Source organism: Pantherophis guttatus, chromosome 2 (assembly GCF_059756535.1).
Source record: "Pantherophis guttatus breed Tessera chromosome 2, ASM5975653v1, whole genome shotgun sequence".
Lineage (NCBI taxonomy): Eukaryota > Metazoa > Chordata > Lepidosauria > Squamata > Colubridae > Pantherophis > Pantherophis guttatus.
In genome coordinates, this window is record NC_142064.1 from 117,150,527 (window position 1) to 117,171,463 (window position 20,937).

The window sequence follows — 20,937 nt, forward strand, 5'->3', positions numbered from 1 at the left end:
GATATATATTATTTTTAAAAAAATTTTAAATGGTATATTCCAAAGAGAAAAAAAGATTTTGGGGAAGAGTTCTGGATAGGGCATGGGCAATTTAGGTGAAAGGCACACATGGGGTTCCCCCCGCCTTACATCTTTAGTCATGAATGGCTTCAGTTTACCCCAACTTCAAATCTGGGTAAATATTTCCTTCCTATTGACTTCAGTGGAGAAGAGAAATAAAAACAAGAACTGCCTAATCACATCAGCACACCTAAGGAGAACAATCATAAGGGCTCTATGACCCTTATGGTTTCTAAAACAGTTGTTTTTACCCTATACTGAGAAAATAGCAGGAAGAGGGAAAAAAGCATCTGGAATATCATATAGCATAATAATCTGTAGAATGGCAGCTAGTTTCCCTTCTAAGGCTAAACTAGTTTGGTTCTTTGTATTCCCTTTCCCAATTTAGTGTCCATCATATCCCTTTCAATGTGGTCTTTCACTCCTCAGATTTTGCCTAAAGGAAACAGAGCATCTAAATTAAATAGATTATTATTACCAATGCTATCGGATCACCACTGAGCTTCTCTTCATCTTCTGGCTCTCCATCTAAAGAACAACAATATATAGTTAGAGCAGTTTAGATTTAAAATAAACAGATAGCCAACTTGAAGATTTCTAGTTATGAAACTGGGAAATGCATACTTTATGGAAATCCATGTGGCAAAGACATGCAGCAATTGACCGGGGATGAAGGCCAAGACAAAATAAGCAAGTTGATAATTTGAATTGATGTCTATCTTTAATGCTCATGGATTATCCTTTCTCAGCATTATCTCTGCAAATGTTATTATTTCTGTGGTTTTCCATACATTAGAGTCCTTTAAAATCAAGCAACTGCATTTTTATTGCAACATGGATAAGCAACCTTTAGGTGAGATTAAGAACTGGAGAGAATGTGGTCCTTTCTTCCTCTCTCTCATCTCATATATTCAATACTTTCCATCTATTTCCCTCCTCAAAAAGGAGGAACACTATGCCAACAGTTTTCAACAGTCACCAAGATTGCCTGTTCTGATTCCAGAGGAAGCCATAAATATAAATTTTAATATTGTAAGCTGCCCAGAGTTGCCTTGTGGTAAGATGGGCAGCTAATAAATTTTACAAATAATAATGTAAAGTAAAATAAAACAAAACAAAATAAATAGAAAAAATAAATGTCTACATGCACATATTTGCAAACCTGTAGGGTGCAATGAATACGTTAATAAAAGGATCCAAGAAACTCAAGGAAGCAAGGCAAGGCACATGTTGAATGGAAAATACACACTCCAATGGTTAGTCTGACTTAGGTAATGTGCATTTTAGATTGGTTAAGCAATTTTTTTTTTTTTAGAAATAATTTTTAAACTTTTTCCCCTCAGGACTTATGACAAAGATAAGATACCTACACCTCCAGTCCCTATGAGGCAGGACAGGCTGCAGAAGCAAAAATATAAAAAATATGATTAATAATAACAACTCTATGTCTGGTCATGCAAGCAGGAAGAATAAGGATATTTCAGAGTTATAATAGACTGAAAACATCAGAAAAATCTATAATACAGAAGATACTGTCTGAATCTTCAAACAGGCTATGGAAATCCCTGCACTTCTTCCTTTTGCTTGTTCTCTTCTCCGTGGATGTATCCCTAACCACCATGAATGGCCCAAATGTTTGAATGCGGACTCCCCTCCCCCACCCACCCCCAGACTAATGTATCAGCATCAGTGCTAGATTCACCTTCTGTTTTTTTTATATCAAGGATGATGTACTTGCAGACTAGATCATGATTGTTCTGGAATGTCCGCATCAGAATCACAGCATCCGTGATGCTCACTTTCCCATAGAATTTCTCCCGTAGTCGTCGGACACTTTTTTCTAGCTGTATTGAAAATATGAAAGCAATTAAAAATGTAAAATTTTCAGAGACCTGACATATTTTCTTTTAGGGCAGATTTCCTCTTAGTGCCAACCCAGACTTGTTGCTCAGTAGCTGGATTAATAAATATATTTATGCAATCATTTGTTTAAAACAAGATGATGGATAAGTATGTAGGTGGGAGCAAGTTTAATTCTTTCCTCACTTGTGGTTTTGTCTACTATTAACACAAATAACAGCTTTCCATCCAGATCAATAGCTACCTGGGGGAGGGGTATTTCTTTATGAAGATTGTAGCAGGGAAGGAAAGGGCTCACCCACATACAGATGCGCACATGTATGCGCACTCACACATACATGCAACTTCCCCCCCAAAAAAACATTTAGCATAGCTAATATAATTTCTTCTTTGGCCTTTACTGAGCAACTGTCTAGAATTTTACTAGTACTTTTTAAACTGTTTGCAAATATTCACCAGAAAGTGCATCCTTTCCAATGTCTCAATTCGTAAGTCATGCCAGAGTTCCCATTCCCCAACAGCAAGAACTGAGACCAGTGAGAAGATCAAGAAAGTTAGCAGGAAGACTTATATACATCTCAGGGATTCTTTTCTACCTTTGTAAGGTTAAATCATGGATTGTAGAGCAAACCACTACTTGCTGTGACATTTTCACTGAGCAGGCAACATGAACTTTGCAAAACTGGAAAGTTCATCCTTCTTGGCAAACATCCCATATGTATGGTTAAAAAAAATCAATTCAAAGCTGACTCTTATGAATACAACCATGTTATTTTTTTACAGCACTTTGGATGTAATTTGTTATCCCTTTCTCCTGGGATTGTTTATTTCAATTTTCCAGTTAAATCTACAGCCCTGGAATTAACTGGTGGCCCCCAATTATGTACAAACTGGGTTCAATCCTACTTAGTTTCTGGATCAGCCTAGGTTGTTCCATACATACACATATGTATAATTTTTATTAAATAAGTTTTTCCACAGAATAAAAATAATATAAAATTTTAAGATAAGAGAACTAGAGATAAATAAGAGAAAAGTGAAAAATAAAAAAATTAAAGAATTACAGAGTTGGGAGGGACCTTGGATAAGGTGACCAGATTTTAACATTGGTAAAGAGGGACATTGTGGGCGTGGCTTATTTTGTGGGCGTGGCTAGCTGGTCATGTGACTGGGTGGGCGTGGCTAGCTGGTCATGTGACCGGGTGGCCATGGCTATGTGTATAGGGTAAGGTGAACAGATTTTAACATTGGTAAGAGGGACACCATTGTGGGCGTGGCTTATTGTGTGGGCGTGGCTTGGGGGCCATGTGACTGGGTGGGCGTGGCTAGCTGGTCATGTGACCGGGTGGCCATGGCTATGTGTATAGGGACTACTCAGAGGGCTGGAAAGTCATTTCTGACAGGTCCTCACACTTTTGACTGGTCCTCACACTTATGACCATCCTCACATTTATGCCCGTGCAGCATTCTTAACAACCATGTCACTCATTTCACAACCGCTTCTCTTCACCATGGTGACAAGATAGGGCAAAAAACGTAAAATGTGAGGACAGTTGTAAGTTCGAGGACTGGTCAAAAGTGCGAGGACCAGTCAAAAATAACTTTTTCAGCCCTCTGAGTAGTCCATATGCACAAAAGGACTAACCAGAGGGCTGAAAAAAGTCATTTCTGACAGGTCCTCGCACTTTTGACTGGTCCTCACACTTATGACCATCCTCACATTTATGCCCGTGCAGCATTCTTAACAACCATGTCACTCATTTCACAACTGCTTCTCTTCACCATGGTGATAAGATAGGGCAAAAAACGTAAAATGTGAAGACAGTCGTAAGTTCGAGGACTGGTCAAAAGTGCGAGGACCAGTCAAAAATAACTTTTTCAGCCCTCTGAGTAGTCCATATGCACAAAAGGACTAACCAGAGGGCTGAAAAAAGTCATTTCTGACAGGTCCTCGCACTTTTGACTGGTCCTCACACTTATGACCATCCTCACATTTATGCCCGTGCAGCATTCTTAACAACCATGTCACTCATTTCACAACTGCTTCTCTTCACCATGGTGACAAGATAGGGCAAAAAACGTAAAATGTGAGGACAGTCGTAAGTTCGAGGACTGGTCAAAAGTGCGAGGACCAGTCAAAAATAACTTTTTCAGCCCTCTGAGTAGTCCATATGCATAAAAGGATACAGTAATAGAGAGGGATGAAGGAAGGGAAGGGAAATTAGAATAGGAGTGACAGTTAAGAGAGGGAAGAAGAGAGGAGGAGAAGGAGAAAGGAAGAGGAAATAGGGAGGAGAAGAAGAGGGTGGGGGGAAGAGAAAGTAAGAAGGAAAGAAAAGAGAGGTGGTAGGTTTGAGGAGAAAGATTGCTGTACAATAAAAAAGATGAAAGGGAAGAAAGCCAACCCCAAACAAATATAAAGATATTAAGATAAAGAATGAATTGTTAAACTTTAAAGAATAAAAGAGAACAAATATGAATAAATAGCAATAATTAGAAACACACATACATACAATGTATTTTCTTTGAACAGAATATTTGGCTGGTTCACAAATTTAAACAGTGTTTAGTCATTTCAATTAAATTTACAATTTCTATATTTCCTTTTTGCCATATTTATTCCTCATCTATTTTTTAAAAAAAAACAATATTACCCTTCATCCTCATCTCTAATCTTAATCAAATTCAATTTTTCCCTTCTATTCTATTTTATACCCCTTCCCATTGTCATCTATTTTTATATCCATCCTCACATTGGTTAATTATGTAATTATGTAATACAGTTGTTTAATACAAATTCAACATTTTAATATAAATCAATTAGTTATATAACTATCTTTTTTGTATATTAATCAATATGAACATGAATATTCCAATTATTTCCATGCAATCCAATTTCTTACAAATCAATTAATTATACTTACCAATAATAATAAACCAAATAATTTCCCCCATATATTCCTCCAAACCACAACTTAACCATTTCTGCTTTCAACACAGTATACAATTAATAATATCTCAATTATTACAATTCCCTAGTTAAAAAGAGCTTTTTTTTCTTTTGTGTTTTAAAATCTTGAACTCTCCTTTTTTGCCCTAAATAATTTTCCATTGTTTGCACTTACCTTTTTTGGTGAGGAAAAGGAAAATAAATCTGCTGCCTAATTTTCCAACCTTGCAAGCAAACCGCAAAGCCAACAGCCAGTTTCAGTTTCGTTTTGAGCTTGGTTTGCACAAAGAGGAAAAAAAAACTGAGCAATTTAGCAAGAGCAGAGCCCTGTGCAAATCAGCTGAGAGGGGGAAGCCGAGCTAATTAACGTAGGGGAGTTTAAACAGGTTTTTTCCCTCTAGCCATCAGCGGGGATTCAGGAGGCAGCCGGGAACCAGGAGGCAGAATGAAAAATCGGGACTTTTTTAAAACGCCGCGGGACGCGGGACAAATTGCTCAAAAGCGGGACTGTCCCGCCAAAAGTGGGACGTCTGGTCACCTTAACCTTGGAGGTCTTCTAGTCCAAAACTCTGCTCAAGCAGGAGACCATATTGTTCTGGACAAATGGTTGTCCAATCTCTTAAAAACATCTAGTAATGGAACATCCACAACTTCTGAAGGCAAACTGTTCCACTGATCAATTGTTCTCGCTGACAGGATATTTCTCCTTAATTCTAGGTTGTATCTCTCTTTGATAAACTTCCATCTGTTACACCTTGTCCTGCCCTCAGGTGCTTTGGAGAACAGAACACCCATCTTCTCTGTAATGGTCCCAAAAATATTGGAAGACTGCTACTATGTCACCTTAGACCTTCTCTTTGTTAGATTAGACATATCCAGTTTCCACAACCATTCATATGTTTTATCCCCCAGTCACCTTATCATCTTTGTTGCTCTTCTCTGCATTCTTTCTAGAATCTCAGTATTCCTTTTTGGTATTGCAGTGACTAAAACTGGATGCAGTATTCCAAGTATGATCTTACCAATGTAGTATAAAGCAGTACTAACACTTCATGTGATCTTAATGCAGCCTAGGACTGCATTGGCTTTCTCGTAGTTGCAACACACTGCTAGTTCAAACTTTTATTTATTTATTTATTTATTTATTTTTCATATTTGTATACCGCCCTACTCCCGAAGGACTCAGGGAGGTGAACAGCCAAAAATAAAATACAAAGACATATAAAAGTTAAAAACTATTAAAAACAGATTAAATAATTTAGGCTCAAAAAATTAAAACATCCAATTTATCTAAAAGACATTTTAAAACTCAATTTAAAAGCCAATTTAAAAGGGAGAGTTAGGCCAGACCAGCCTGTTGGAATAAAAATGTTTTTAGGGCGCGGCGGAAGGTGCGTAAGTCTTGGATCCTCCGTATCTCTGGGGGGAGCTCGTTCCAGATGGCAGGTGCCCCCACAGAGAAGGCTCTCCCCCTGGGAGCCGCCAGTCGACATTGTTTGGCCGACGGCACCCTGAGGAGCCCCTCTCTATGGGAGCGAACTGGTCGGTGAGAGGCTACTGGTGGCAGAAGGCGGTCTCGTAAGTACCCTGGTCCTGAGCCATGGAGCGCTCTAAAGGTGGTAACCAAAACCTTGAAGCGCACCCGGAAGACCACTGGGAGCCAGTGCAGCTCGCGCAGGAGGGGGGGTCACATGGGAGCACCACATCGCTCCCGTCACCACTCGCGTGGCCGCATTCTGGACCAATTGGAGCCTCCGGGTGCTCCTCAAGGGGAGCCCCATGTAGAGAGCATTGCAATAATCCAGGTGTGAGGTGACAAGGGCGTGAGTGACCGTGTGTAACGAGTCCCGATCCAGAAAGGGACGCAACTGGCGAATCAGGCGAACCTGATAAAAAGTCCTCCTGGCCACGGCCGCCATATGCTCTTCTAAAGACAGCCGCGAGTCCAGGAGGACGCCCAAGTTGCGAACCCCATCTGTGGGGGCCAACGACTCGCCCCCAATAGTCAGAGATGGTGCCAACTGACTATATCGGGACGTCGGAAACCACAGCCACTCGGTCTTGGATGGGTTGATCCTGAGTCTGTTCCTCCCCATCCAGATCCGTACGGCCTCCAGGCACCGGGACATCACTTCGAGGGCATCATTGGGGTGGTCCGGGGTGGAGATGTACAGCTGGGTGTCATCAGCGTACTGGTGGTACTTCACCCCAAAACCACGGATGATCTCGCCCAGCGGCTTCACATAAATGTTGAACAGAAGGGGCGAGAGGACCGATCCTTGCGGCACCCCACATACAAGGGGCCTCGGGGTCGACCTCTGCCCCCCTGTCAACACAGACTGCGACCGGTCGGAGAGAAAGGAGGAGAACCACCGTAAAACAGTGCCCCCCACCCCTAACCCTTCCAACCGGTGCAGCATGATATCATGGTCGATGGTATCAAAAGCCGCTGAGAGGTCTAATAGGACCAGGACAGAGGAGCAACCCCTGTCCCGAGCCCTCCAGAGATCATCTACCAATGCGACCAATGCCGTCTCCGTGCTGTACCCGGGCCTGAAGCCCGACTGGAACGGATCTAGATAAGTCGATTCATCCAGGTACTGAGGCAGCTGCCGTGCAACCAAACTCTCAACAACCTTTGCAACAAAGCGAAGGTTGGAGACAGGACGATAATTTGCTAACACAGCCGGGTCCAGGGAGGGCTTCTTGAGGAGGGGCCTCACGACCGCCTCTTTCAAGGCGGCGGGAAAGACACCTTCACTCAAAGAAGCATTTATAATCTCCTGGAGCCAGCCTCGCGTCACCTCCCGGGAGGCCAGTACCAATCAGGAGGGACACGGGTCCAATAAACATGTGGCCGCACTCAGTCTGCTCAACTTTAGTGGTTGTCTACTAGGATAGAGTTCCCCAACCTTTCTGGCTTTGTGAACTGGGGTGGGGTAGAAGGGATGGTTCCTCCAAGGGGTGGGCAAGAATGAACAAGTAGCCTGATTCCGAACAGCTCAAATCCTGGTAGTGGGCCACAGCCCAGGGATTGGGGACCCCTGTATTAGGACCCCAGCTCCCTCTCACAGTTACTGTTGTTGAGCTAGGTACCATCTATTCTACACAATTAGATTTGGTTTTTCTTGCTTAAGTGTGGCCTTACTTTTCTCACCATTGAATTGCACTTCGTTGGATAGGGCCCAATATTCAACTCTGTCAAGATCCTTCTGAATCTTGAATCTATCATTTAAGATGTTGGCTATTCTGGCCAGCTTGGTATCATCTGCAAATTTGATAAGTTCTCATTCTATCCTCTTATTTACATCATTTATGGAGATGTTGAAAAGTACTGGGCCTAAGACAAAACCTTGAGGTGCCCCACTGTATGCTTCCCTCCCATGTAGATGTAGTTCCATTAAGGACTATACATTGAGTGCAGTTTGTCAGCCAGCTATGAATCCTTCTGGTGGATCGCACATTTTTCTAACTTAGCAAGAATTAGGCTGTGGTCTGCTTTGTCAAATGCCTTAGTGAAGTTTAAGTAAATGATGTCTACAGCATTTTGTTGGTCCACTAATTTAGTCACTTTGTCAAAGAATATAATAATGTTTGTTTGGCATGATCTGTTTTTGACAAACCATGTTGGCTTTTAGTAGTATCTGTTCTGTCTCCCTTCCTCACACAGGCAAAAGTAATACCAAGCACGCCTGCCAATATTTTATTAGGTAAACAGATTAGAATTCTTGGCAGACCAAGGTTTTGGTAGCAAACTGCCGAATGCCTGCCAAGACCGTTTTCACTCCCATAAAGCAGAAGAGGATTTATCTTCAGTCCATTCCTGGGGCAACAAATTATCCATGAGACAAGAGTTTAGTCAATGTTCAGTCCAAAATATATCCAAGCTGAATTTCAGAGATCACGATGTGACTTTCAGGGTTTAACTTTGTCTGTCACAAAGCCTGAAGAGCAATCCCATCCACTTTTATTCCTGGTGGGGAGTGGCTCCGTGACTCAGCTCAATCTCTGGCCCTCCCACGCCTCTTCTGTTGCTGCGCACGCTTCTCCCTCTGACGCTGCCTGGGAACAAGCCAGGATTCATCATCCTCGCTCCCTATCAATTGGTGCTCCGATATGCCTTCCTCCTGGCACATCCCAGGCTGTTCCTCCTGGCCTTCGGATAGAACCTGAGGCATTGCCAGAAAGGAGGGTCCTGGAGAGGGAGGCCTTGTCAGTTCCTCCCCATCGCCTTCTGAGTCCTCTTCCTCTGTTAGGACAGGCTCGGGAGTCGGGGTCACAACAGTATCTTTGCTTGTTTCTATGTGTTTGCAGATCGATTACTTAATTATCTTTTCCAGGATCTTCCCAGGTATTGATGTAGTTTCCTGAATCCATTTCCCCCCTTTTTTTTGGTGATGGGAACCACATCAGCTCTTTTCTAGTCCTCTGGTAGTTCCCCAGTGCTCCAGAACTCTGAAACATATGATTCAGTGGTTTTGAGATCATGCCTCCCAGTTCCTTTATATAATCCTGTGATATAATCCATCTGGTCCTGGTGATTTGAACTCATCTAGAGTGGATAGGCATTGTTTTACCACTTTCTTGCCTAATTTGACTGTATTTCTGATGCTTTTCAAAATAATTCATTTTGAAACTATTAATTTTCCCTCTTGTGTAAAGACAGATGCAAAGAATGAATTAAGCAATTCTGCTTCCTGCCTGCTGGCTGTCACATCCTTGTTATCGTCTCCCATTAATGAACCAATTGTTTCCTTTTTTCTTGCTTTATACATGTTTTATATATGTTGAAAGAAACTTTTTATTATTTCATCTCTGTTAGTAAGTCCAGTATAGCTGATCTGCTAGTTCGCTCCTCTACATTTTGGGTGACAAAGTTGTCTACTGGGTTTGTCAGGAACCTGTTTGACCTACCACTTGGTGAAGAGTTTGTCTCCCAGTTGATGTCAGGATAGTTAAAGTCCCCCATTACTGTTGTAGTGTGCTTCCTGCACATCTTAGTTAATTGATTAGAAAAGTTCATCTATTTGATTGGGTGGTGTGTACTGTACACCTGTGGCAATGCCATTCCTTTTTACTTTTATATTAACCCAAATGCATTCAAGAAGGTTTTCTTCCTTGTTTTTTTACATTCCTATAGAGGTGTAGTCATTTTTTACATACAATGCAACTCCGCCTTGTCTTTTGTTAGGTCAGTTTCTTTTGAACAATTTAAATCCTTCTAGCATTCCAGGCATGGGTTTCATCCCACCAAGTTTTGGTAATGGCAATGTCATGTTTGCTCTCATGTACTAGAACCTTAAGTTCACCCTGTTTGTTCCTCATACTTTAAATAGTAGTGCATAGGCATCTGATGCCTTTTTGACTAACCCTGCATTTGCTTCCTACATTTCCTGTTTTGTATCCGAGTTCCCCTTCTTTGAATTACTGGTAGCTGCTAAAATTTGTCTCCCTTTCCCTCCAACTTTAGTTTAAAGCCCTTCAGGTAAGGTGAGCCAGCTGATTTGCTTTTTGCTGTTTCTTTCAATTTTTTAAGTTCTTAAACTTATAATTATTATTATTTTTGTTCAGACTTGAAGTAAACTCACCCAATAACTTTTCACACTTATTGTTCTGAAGGTCTCTGATAGTTTTAGGATGGTTAATAATTTCTGAAAGTGATTAGAAAGTGGGAGTCACAAACCAGGCGTGGTATTCACTTACCTTTGCTATCGGTTCGCAAATGTGAGCACATGTATATGAAGCCCATATCTTCCAAAAATTTAAATAAAAAAGTCCAGTTCGAATTGTCAAAGGCCTTTGTTACATCTTGAAAGATCAATTAACTTATTTTTCATTATGTTGTTCTAGGTCTGTGATGGCGAACCTATGGCATGTGTGCCACAAGTGGCACACAAGAGCCATATTGGTGAGCACGCGAGCTCAGCTCCAGCCTGATTTTTAGGCTTTCTGGGCCCACCAGAAGTCAGGAAACATGCTGTTTCCAGCCTCTGGAGGGCCTCCGGGGGTGTGGGGAAGACCTTTTTCACCCTCCCCAGGCTCCTAGAAAGGCTCTGGAGCCTGGAGAGAGTGAAAAATGGGCCTACCGGTCCCACAGTGCCATTGCATGCCAAAAGCGGAGGGAGTGCAGAGGGGTCGTGCATGCATGCACGGGAGGGGGGGCGCATAGAATTAAGGGTGTGGACATACACGCGTGTGACCCCCCCCGCATTCCCCCCACTTTTGGCATGCGATGGCAAAACGGTTAGCCCTCACTGTTATAGGTATTTCAAGCCAAGGTTATTCCTGAAAGGGTTGCAAGGGGCTGTAGGCTTGTGCATGAAATGCAACTTTACCATGTCTAAACTAGGCTTGCTAATCCTCTTTAAAGGTTATATGGTGATGACAGAGACAGGGGGGATCTACCCAGCTTTTAATGTCCTTTTAAGCTGCTGAGCTTCCCCTGTTGACAAACTACAGGGAGGATGTGGGGTAAATTGTATGAAAGTTCTTCCAATGAACAACAGAGCTACTCCTATTTCATCCTGCACCCTTCCTATACCCAGGATATTTTGGAACATAAGAGCACCACACACATATTCAGAAATAGCCCGGTGATAAATCACCAAGAGGGGACAGCTCCATGCCAATAACCTGTTTTTCATGCAAAGGAAAACTGGTAAAAACCTCCATCCCAGATAAAGGCCCACACTCACCCAACTCTACATTAAGGAGAGCAATTGGAGGCTGTTCCATCCACCAATTTGTGATGTTTAGTGGGAAGGAGAAATGAAGTGGAGGAAGAATCCCCCAACTACTGCCCTTAAATAGGGCCAGCTAAAATGACAAATGCAGATGCTGTCTTTGCCAGCATCCTTTTTTTGCTAACTTAAACACTAGAGGAAAGCCCATTAACCCAGTTGCCTGTTGATGCCCCCGATCCTCCCAGACTTTTCAAAGGTTTTTCTGAAGAAAATAGTTAGAGGAAACTTGACAGGAGTAAAAAGATAGATGCCAACAATAAACAGACTACTTAGCTTGTGACATTTATTGTGCCACTGTCCTCTGGCACTTCTGGTAAGAAGGAACAATATTTACAGATTGCATCAGCGTTATATCAGGGATTATCTCTGTACCTTTGCCCCCTCCCCGCTCAGAACAATTCACTCAAGATAAACACAAAACCAGCTGACGACTTCTAAATACAAATCCATCCACTGAGTTACAAATCAGTGTTTGGTGTCTATGTACCTGCTAAGAATTGATTCCTCTTTTCTACAGAATATTGGTTGTGCTTGCACCTGGTATTTTTGAAGTTTCAATACTAATGAAACTATTGGCCGGAGGCCAAGTGGGAGCCTGTAATTTGCATGTTAAATTTAACTTTGCACAATTAGAAGTTTGGATACTGTTTGGCCTGTGCATTAGAAAAGAGCAAAACTAGCCCACAGACCCAAAGGTGCTATTCCCAAAGCAACTGGACTTTCTTTCTTTTTCCTTAAAGACGCTTCACTTCTCATACAAAAACTAAAAAAGCTTCTTGGGATGAGAAGCAAAATGTCTTCAAGGGATAACAAAGAAAATCCCACTGCCTTTGGAAAAGCAGCTCTTGGACAACCATAACCTGGATGACTGAGAATCTCCAAAAACATCTAGCTCACAAACAGTAATCTAGAGCAGGTGTCTCCAACCTTGGCAACTTTAAGCCTGGTGGACTTCAACTCTGGGGAATTCTGGGACTTGAAGTCCGCCAGGCTTAAAGTTGCCAAGGTTGGAGACTCCTCATCTAGAGAGACCACAATATTCTGTTTCCTTGGCAGAGGGAACATTATCATCTTCATCCATATTCTAATTCCATTTCCCCACTGCTGGTCCATTACATCTTACTTCAAAATGTGAAGAGCTGTTCAACAGTCCCACTAAATAATTATTTTTTTAGACCGAAAATAATTATTTCTTTCAATCAGGCTGGTTTTAAATTTCACATATCAGATTAAAGCCAAAGCCAAACTACTTTACAATTTAGTGGAAGGTCCCCAACTCTTCAGCCCTTTTCATGAAATTGCATATAGTTCATCAACCTCCAATCATTTATATGAAAATAATTTAATAAATCCTACTAAATACTAATACTAATAAGTACTACAAATAACATCAGCTAGTTCCATTGATGCTTAGGGGTTTGGAGAAGCCTGGCTTAGCATAACAGGTGAATCTAGGCTCTGTCTCCATTTATATGAAATGCTAAGAATGTATATTTGGATGTTTGAATTTATAAAAATCAGTTCTTTGAATCAGATCTTCTTTGGATGCATCTGCTAGAAAGAATGTTATTGTTGTATTTTATTAGTACAGTTAACTGTAGTTGTCCTTAATTATTCTTTACTTTTTTTGAGTCCATCGTCACTTCAAACAATTATTAAGTGACCAGTTGTAATTCGAGGACTATCTGTACACCCAGCAATGCATTTTTCTTTTTACAGTTGAAACATCTGTTTAGCTAATATATATGCTCAAACTCCTGATTGCACTCCAAACATGTGTAATTTTAAAGACATATAACCCGGGGTGGGTTGCTACCGGTTTGCCACGAATCGGGCAAACTGGTAGCAATGGTGGCGGGAGGCTCTGCCCACCCACCTGGACATCTCTGCGCATGCGCAGAAGCTTCTATGCATGCGCAGAAGCATCGTGCACCCACACGAGCACGTGCACATCTGCAAACGAAACAGTAGCGGCTGAAATTGAAACCCACTACTGATATAACCCAAGCTACACAGCAAGAAGCATAAAATAGAGAGGCAGCTGGTGGTAGTAGTTGCACTCCAGGTAGAAACAGAGAGACCATGAGTTCTAGTCCTGCCTTAGGCACAAAGCCAGCTATGGGCTAGTTTTCTCTCTGAGTCCTATGAAGGAGGCAAGGGCAAACCACTTCTGAAATTTTGTCAAGAAACCTAGAGAGACCCGTCCAGGCAGTTGCCAGGAGTCAACATTGATTCAAAGGCACCACCACAAATAAAAAAAACAACCCTGAAGTTTACTGGCCTGTGTTTCCTAGGCACTACTGCTCAAAACAAGTTTATGACATGGTATTTATTCTGCAAACAAGACTTTTCTTTATTTCACACACTATGATTGTGTGATCCTCTCCCTTCTTCACAGTAGCATTTTCCTATGTTTAAAATCATTTTCAAGGCTAGGTGGCCATAGGATACAATCAGCTTTTGCACATTAAAAAAAAAGTTTATGTTTAAGAGTACACTTCCTTCTCTAGGGAATGAGTGTGCAAGCATAATGCAGTTCTATTAATATGGGGCAAATACATTTTTCCCTCTGATAAACTCCAGGCCACTGACAGAGCAGATAAAAGGAAGGAAGAGGCCCAATTTGCTGAAAATTGGGAGCATCCGGGAAATATACAGGAGGATTCTAGATTGTCTCTTTCCTATATTCATTTAGCAAACCCATGGCTGGGAACTGAATGTTTACAAAGCATACAGCACTGCTCTTGATGGAACATATTTATATCCAGTAGTGTGCAAAACATTTTAAATGTAAACTGTTTTGTATTAAAACATGTCATTTTGAGTCCCAAACAATTATTTCAAGTGTTAATACAGCTGTTTTGCATTAGACTCAGACGGTGCCAATCACTTTCCCAATGTGTCAAATGTGAAGCAGCCCTGATTTGAGATGAACACATTTTCAAAATGATTGAAGCAGACCTCTTAGATATGGATCAGAAAGGGACACTTTGAATTTAATTTTTTTCACAAACTTCTTTAATTAAAGCAATTGCCCCTGGCTAGCAAAATTCTCTTCAAGCCATGTTAAACATTTTAGAAAAATGAAGCCTGAGTTCAGAAATGATTAAATAAAAGTTATTGAGTAGCTATAGGAAAAGAGTGATATGTTTGGTTGTTCTGGAAAAAGAATTAAAATTTTATTTATTGATTTTTTTTCATATCTTTTCAAACTGACTTTTAAGCCTGTCCTTTCTACCTTAAAAGATATCCATATATATCATTAAATTATTGCTATAAATTATAAAATTTTAATTTAATTCTATGCATATTCAGGCATCTATATTGGTAGAGTCAGAAATTCTGCAATAATTTCCAGTCTGTGGCTACAAATATTTTGGGTGGGAACTTGGACTATCTACTCACATATAAAATTCTATACTTTGTTATTTTCTGTCCTCACTCTGGCAGCAACAGTAAAACTAGTAAAATCAGACTATTCCTCTGATGCAATTGTAGTTCTCTTTTCTGTTTGTCTTTTATTAAAATGTTATATTTGGTCTTTTCTTTTCTTTGTCCTTGGTTGGGCAAACAGATTTCAAAGGATGATAGCTTGAGTAAATAAAACAAAAATTCTTTGTGTAAATCCTTTTGCACAGTGCAATGTACAATATTCATTACTTCCTGAATGTCCTATTCCTATTGCTCTTTCTTTCTTTGTCCTGCTTCTCTTCTCTGATGGCTTCTCTTCTGCTTTAATATTTTACTATCTTTATCAATATTTTTTTCTTCAATATGGCCCAGTATTGGAACTTTAGTGTGGGGCCCGTGGAGCAGAAGGAAAGTTAGTTAATGATAGGTAGAAATGGGGTAAGCAACCAACAAGGAAATTATAACAGAATAATAGGGTAATCTATTTCTCAGACAGATAAAGATGGTTTAACACTGAATATCAAATACTATAGATAGGACACAACAGGAGAGTTCTGGTTATCATTTTTTTTTGGAAACAGGATACTCAATCATAAGGCCTGTTGATTTGATACTGATGACTTTTATTAAAATCGCCATCAAAATCACCTGCCCCTAGAACTGTAGCTGCAGAAATCCGAATGATCCATGGGTTCCCTCTTTATTGCCCCCTCGTGTTCCTCCGGGGAATTGCAGGTGAGTATTTTCTCGGTGAGAGTTACTGTATTACACAGAAACAGCCTTCCTCAGACATGTCATACTCTAAATCGGACAGGAAAACGATTCACACAAACACCCCCCCCCCCCCGATCTGATGCTGATCAAAGATGAAGGGTGTTGCAATCTCCTGCCTACGGGGGGGAAGGGGGGGACCACCGACTCGGAGGAAACTCCTTCGCAGGCATCGACCAAATACTGCAAATTCCTCCAGACCCTTTCTTTAAAATAATTTTGCCCTCTCGCTACCGTGAAGAGTAGCGCCTACCTCCACCTCATCCTGCCTGTCCCTCCGGTACATGGTGCTGAAGGCGAGGGCCAGGTCCTTCTCCAGCTTGAGGTCGGTGCTCCGTCCCACTTGGGCAACGGAGGGCGGCACAGGAAGCCCTCCAGGCCAAGTCCAGCCAGCTCAACCCAGACTGCCGCTGCTTTCAGTTTCAATCCGCTCAAAACAAGGGGTCCGCCCGGATGTTTAGTTTAACCGGACTTCCTTTTTCTTTCCGGCGAGAAAATTCGCCATAGCGACGGCTCGTCTGGAGACGCGGTTCGGAAAGTCACTTTTCATTCGGAAACCTCCCCTCCTCCCCAAAAAACAGTTTTGCCATTTATTTGCTTGCCATTTGCAATTTCATCTCAAGGCATGGGGGGATTGCTAGCGAACCGGCATTCAGCAGGTGCTCCGTCTCCACCTGGCTCTTCCGAAACTTTAAAAAGTTGGATTGGCGTTTGTCCCGTTGACTCGGGAGAGCGGATCTCCGTGCGTGTGAGTGTGTTTTCCCGTGCGAAGGTACCGATCGGTGTTTCGGTACAATCGCCTTTCTATGGCGATTTTCTGTGAACGTAGTATATTTAGACTTCAGTAGGACATTTGAGAAAGTACAGGTAGCCTTTGGCTTGCAACCTCAATTGAGCCCAAAATTTCTGTGACTAAATCAGACAATGACTTTTGCCCTATTTTACGACCTTTCTTGCCATGATTGTTCAGGGAATCACTGCAGTTGTTAAATTAGTAACACATTTTTAAGTGAATCTGGCTTCCCCATTGACTTTGCTGATCAGAAAGTACAAACATTGATCACATGACCCCAGGTCACTGTAACCGTCATAAATATAAGTCAGTTGTCAAGCATCTGACTTTTGATCATGTGACCACAGTGATGCTGCAACAGTTGTGTGAAAAATGGTCATTGTCATTTATTTCAGTGCTGTTGTAACTTTGGAGAGTCACTAAATGAATTGTTGTAAGTCGAGGACTACCTGTACCAATGTTACCTCATTTTATGAAAATTCTCGTTAAGATTATAATTCTATGTAAATTTCAACCCTTTCTTCCACATACTCTCCGTGTGATTCAACTGTTTATTATATCCAAAAATGTTTTGCTCATTTTATCATACAATCTTTACTGTTTTGTCTTCTGTTTCCGTTTTCAATAAAAGCGTGTACAATTTACCAATAATATGATCATCATTTGTACAGAGCTCTACAGCAAATTCAGTTTTACCGCTTTCAAATTCATAAGCCTTCTCATTCAATTTAAATACTTTCATTAGCTCAGCATAGGGAAACCAATTCCATGTAAAACCTTCAAGCTCCAAGTTTGTTTTTGTTTTTTTGCTTTAATTTATATGCCGCCCTTCTCTGGAGACTCAGGGCGTCTTACAATGCGTTAAGCAATAGCCTTCATACTTTTGTATATTTATACAAAGTCAGCTTATTGCCCCCACAATCTGGGTCCTCAAAATCTGCCCCCACAATCTGGGTCCTTTTTCAATTAAATTCTTCTTGAGAATTTTCAGCAAATCAGCATAGATAAACCATTTTTGTTTAACCATCATTTCTCTTTTAAAAAGGTGGACAACCAGAAAGGGATTTTAAGAGATAATTTTGCCTTAAACCTATTCCAAATTCTCAATATGGCACATCTTATAAAATGATTTTTAAAATCTACTTTCACCTTAACTTTGTCGTACCACAAATAATCATGCTATCCCAATCTTAAATCATGATCTTCCAATTTCAATAACCTCCTATTTTACCCATTCTTTCATCTATGCAACAATCTGCAAAGTACAATATCGTATTTGGTAATTCTAACTCCCTCTTTCTTTAGCATCCTGCAGGACTGTGTATAATATTTAATTCCTCGTTTCTTAATTCTCAAGATTTAATACCCAGAATCACTTTATCTCTTCTTGATTTTTTAAAAACCTCCATTCTCCCTTAATTATTTGCACTTTTTATATTGCACTAAATACTATTTATCTTTTTTTAAAAATAATATTAATAGTCCCTGAGTTCCAAAAGGTTGGCGACCCCTGTTTTAGACCATATACTTTACCAGAATTTGCATATTTAAATTTTTCCTTTTGCATTTCTCCATTTTTAGTAACTATTCTAACAAGGTAGCTAAATTCATCTCCATTCTCTGTACAACTCCCAATAATTCACTTACTTTTGTCTGTCAAACTATCTTGCATTTTTGATGGATTAAGAGGGCCATAATCTGATCTAGAAGGATTTTTTATGTATAACAAACATTCCTTATATATTTCTCCATAAATATATTACATAACATATTTAATATATTCAAGGGGACATAATATATATTATTATATTGAATAATATATTCAAGGGGACATCAGTCATCCTTGTCTTACTCTCTGCTTATTGAAATTTGCCTTCCATTTATTCCCATGCATACATTGCTTTTATCATGAAGCTGTCTATTTAGATCCGCTCCAGTCCGGTTTCAGACCTGGGTACAGCACGGAAACGGCATTGGTCGCGTTGGTGGATGATCTCTGGAGGGCTCGGGGTAGGGGTTATTCCTCTATCCTGGTCCTGTTAGATCTCTCAGCGGCTTTTGATACCATCGACCATGGTATAATGTTTCGCCGGCTGGAGGGACTGGGAGTGGGGGGCACCGTCTTGCGGTGGTTCTCCTCCTATCTCTCCGACTGGTCACAATCTGTGTTGACAGGGAGGCAGCGGTCAACCCCGAGACGCCTTGATTGTGGGGTGCCACAAGGGTCGGTCCTCTCGCCCCTCCTGTTCAACATTTATGTGAAGCCGCTGGGTGAGATCATCCGTGGTTTTGGGGTGGAGTTCCATCAGTACGCTGATGATACTCAGCTGTACATCTGCACCCCAGACCATCCCAACGATGCCTTGGAAGTGATGTCCCAGTGCCTGGAGGCCGTGCGAGTCTGGATGGGGAGAAACAGGCTTCGACTCAACCCTTCCAAGACCGAGTGGCTGTGGCTGCTGGTGTCCCAGTATAGCCAGTTGGCGCCATCGCTGGTTATTGGGGGCGAATCATTGGCCCCCACGGAAAGGGCTCGTAACTTGGGCGTCCTCCTGGACACACGGCTGTCTTTAGAAGAGCATATGACGGCCGTGGCCAGGGGGGCTTTCTATCAGGTTCGCCTGATACGCCAGTTGCGCCCCTTTCTGGATCAGGACTCCCTACGCACGGTCACTCAAGCATTCGTCACTTCTCATCTGGACTATTGTAACGCTCTCTACATGGGGCTCCCCTTGGGATGCACCCGGAGGCTCCAACTGGTGCAGAATGCAGCCGCACGGGGAATTATGGGAGCGACGGGGCGCTCCCATGTGACTCCTCTCCTGCGCGAGCTGCATTGGCTTCCGGTGGACTTCCGGGTGCGCTTCAAGGTGTTGGTGATCACCTTTAAAGCGCTCCATGGCTTAGGGCCGGGGTACTTACGGGACCGTCTTCTGCCACCAATTGTCTCCCACCGGCCAGTTCGCTCCCACAGAGGGCCTCCTCAGGGTGCTGTCGGCCAGAGAATGTCGGCCGGCGACCCCCAGGGGGAGAGCCTTCTCTGTGGTGGCACCTACCCTCTGGAACAATCTACCCCCAGAGATAAGAGTGATCCCAGACCTCTGGACTTTTCGTCGGGCCCTTAAAACCTATTTCTTTCAGTTAGCCGGGCTGTCCTGATTTTATGGTGGGTTTTTTAAAATTTGAAATTGGTTTTAAATTGAAATGTTTTAAATTATGGGCCAAACTTATTTAATTATTTTAAATCTATTTTAACTTTTGTGTACAAATGTTTTACTTTGGCTGTTCACCGCCCTGAGTTTGAAAGGAGAAGGGCGGTATAGAAATTTGAATAATAATAATAATAATAATAATAATAATAATAATAATAATAATAATTAGTTCTGTGGTTGGATAAGCAGCAGCTTAGCTCACAGAAAGAATGTGGGCAGGCCAAACCTCTCTGAAGGGACCTTCCCTAGTTTCAAGGGCTGAAAAAGTAATGGGGCAGAAATATACTTTCAGGCTTGCAAGCTTCTGTTAATGTAAACCTTTGGGCTGTAAAGGGTTTGCAGGCTTGCAATGGTTCAGCATTGCAAGTTTCTGTTAATATAAACCTTGCAATAAAGTTAGTGCTAGCATTTTGGGGTGTGCTTCTTGTATGGACCACCTTGTAAAGGTTAGGTTATGCTTAGGGTTTGAGATATGCCAAAAAGAACCTTTAAATAGTGCAATCACAGCATCCAGGTATGGTTTTGAACAAACTGATATTTGAATTTCATCTTTTTGAAATTGAAATTCAGAGACATTTTGGAGTCAGTAACCCATCATAATTCTGAAGGATTCTTGATCTAGTATAAACGTGATTAATAGTGACAAATATTTGACTGAAAATACTTTTTGGCTGTATGCTAATAGCCCTGCCTGGAACTCTTACAAGGTGACTATAATGAAACTTATGGATGTGGGATAATAGTTTGTCAATCCTGAAAAGCTATACAGGATACAGTCTGGTTAGTACATAGATGAGAAACCATCAGCAAAGCCTGTGGACCAGACTTCGAAATTACAATCGCATCTCAGAAAACTATAGTGGCAAGCTACTTCTGCCCCGTGCAAAGAAAACAAGACGAATTGTGTCATTAACATTCCTGTACAGGAGTAGAAATCTCCGTCTCACGTTTTTACGCCAAATGATATTCCACAGGTACCTATTACCCTCGGTAAATTCATATCGCGATAATTGTGCTCTAGATTAAGGGAGAGGGGAAAAAAAGAGGAAAAAAAATTAGTTCCTTGTCTTGGAACACCCCCATTCACGCTGCCCCTGGTTAGTTTAAACGTGAACCTCGGAAAGCCTGGATAGCTCA

At 41.4% G+C, this 20,937-nt stretch overlaps 1 protein-coding gene across 1 annotated transcript in view; it reads right to left on the minus strand.

Moving 5' to 3' along the window:
* Positions 1–16,688, minus strand: part of SHFL (shiftless antiviral inhibitor of ribosomal frameshifting) — a 37,313-nt gene extending 20,625 nt beyond the window's left edge. Inside the window, exons 1-3 of the mRNA XM_034434303.3 lie at positions 16,049–16,688; positions 1,763–1,904; positions 539–588 (exon numbers count right to left, since the gene is read on the minus strand). Coding sequence (XP_034290194.2) covers positions 539–588; positions 1,763–1,904; positions 16,049–16,081 — 225 coding nt within the window. The 5' untranslated portion in view covers positions 16,082–16,688. The remainder of the gene's footprint in view (positions 1–538; positions 589–1,762; positions 1,905–16,048) is intronic.
* Between the last annotated feature and the right edge of the window lie 4,249 nt (positions 16,689–20,937).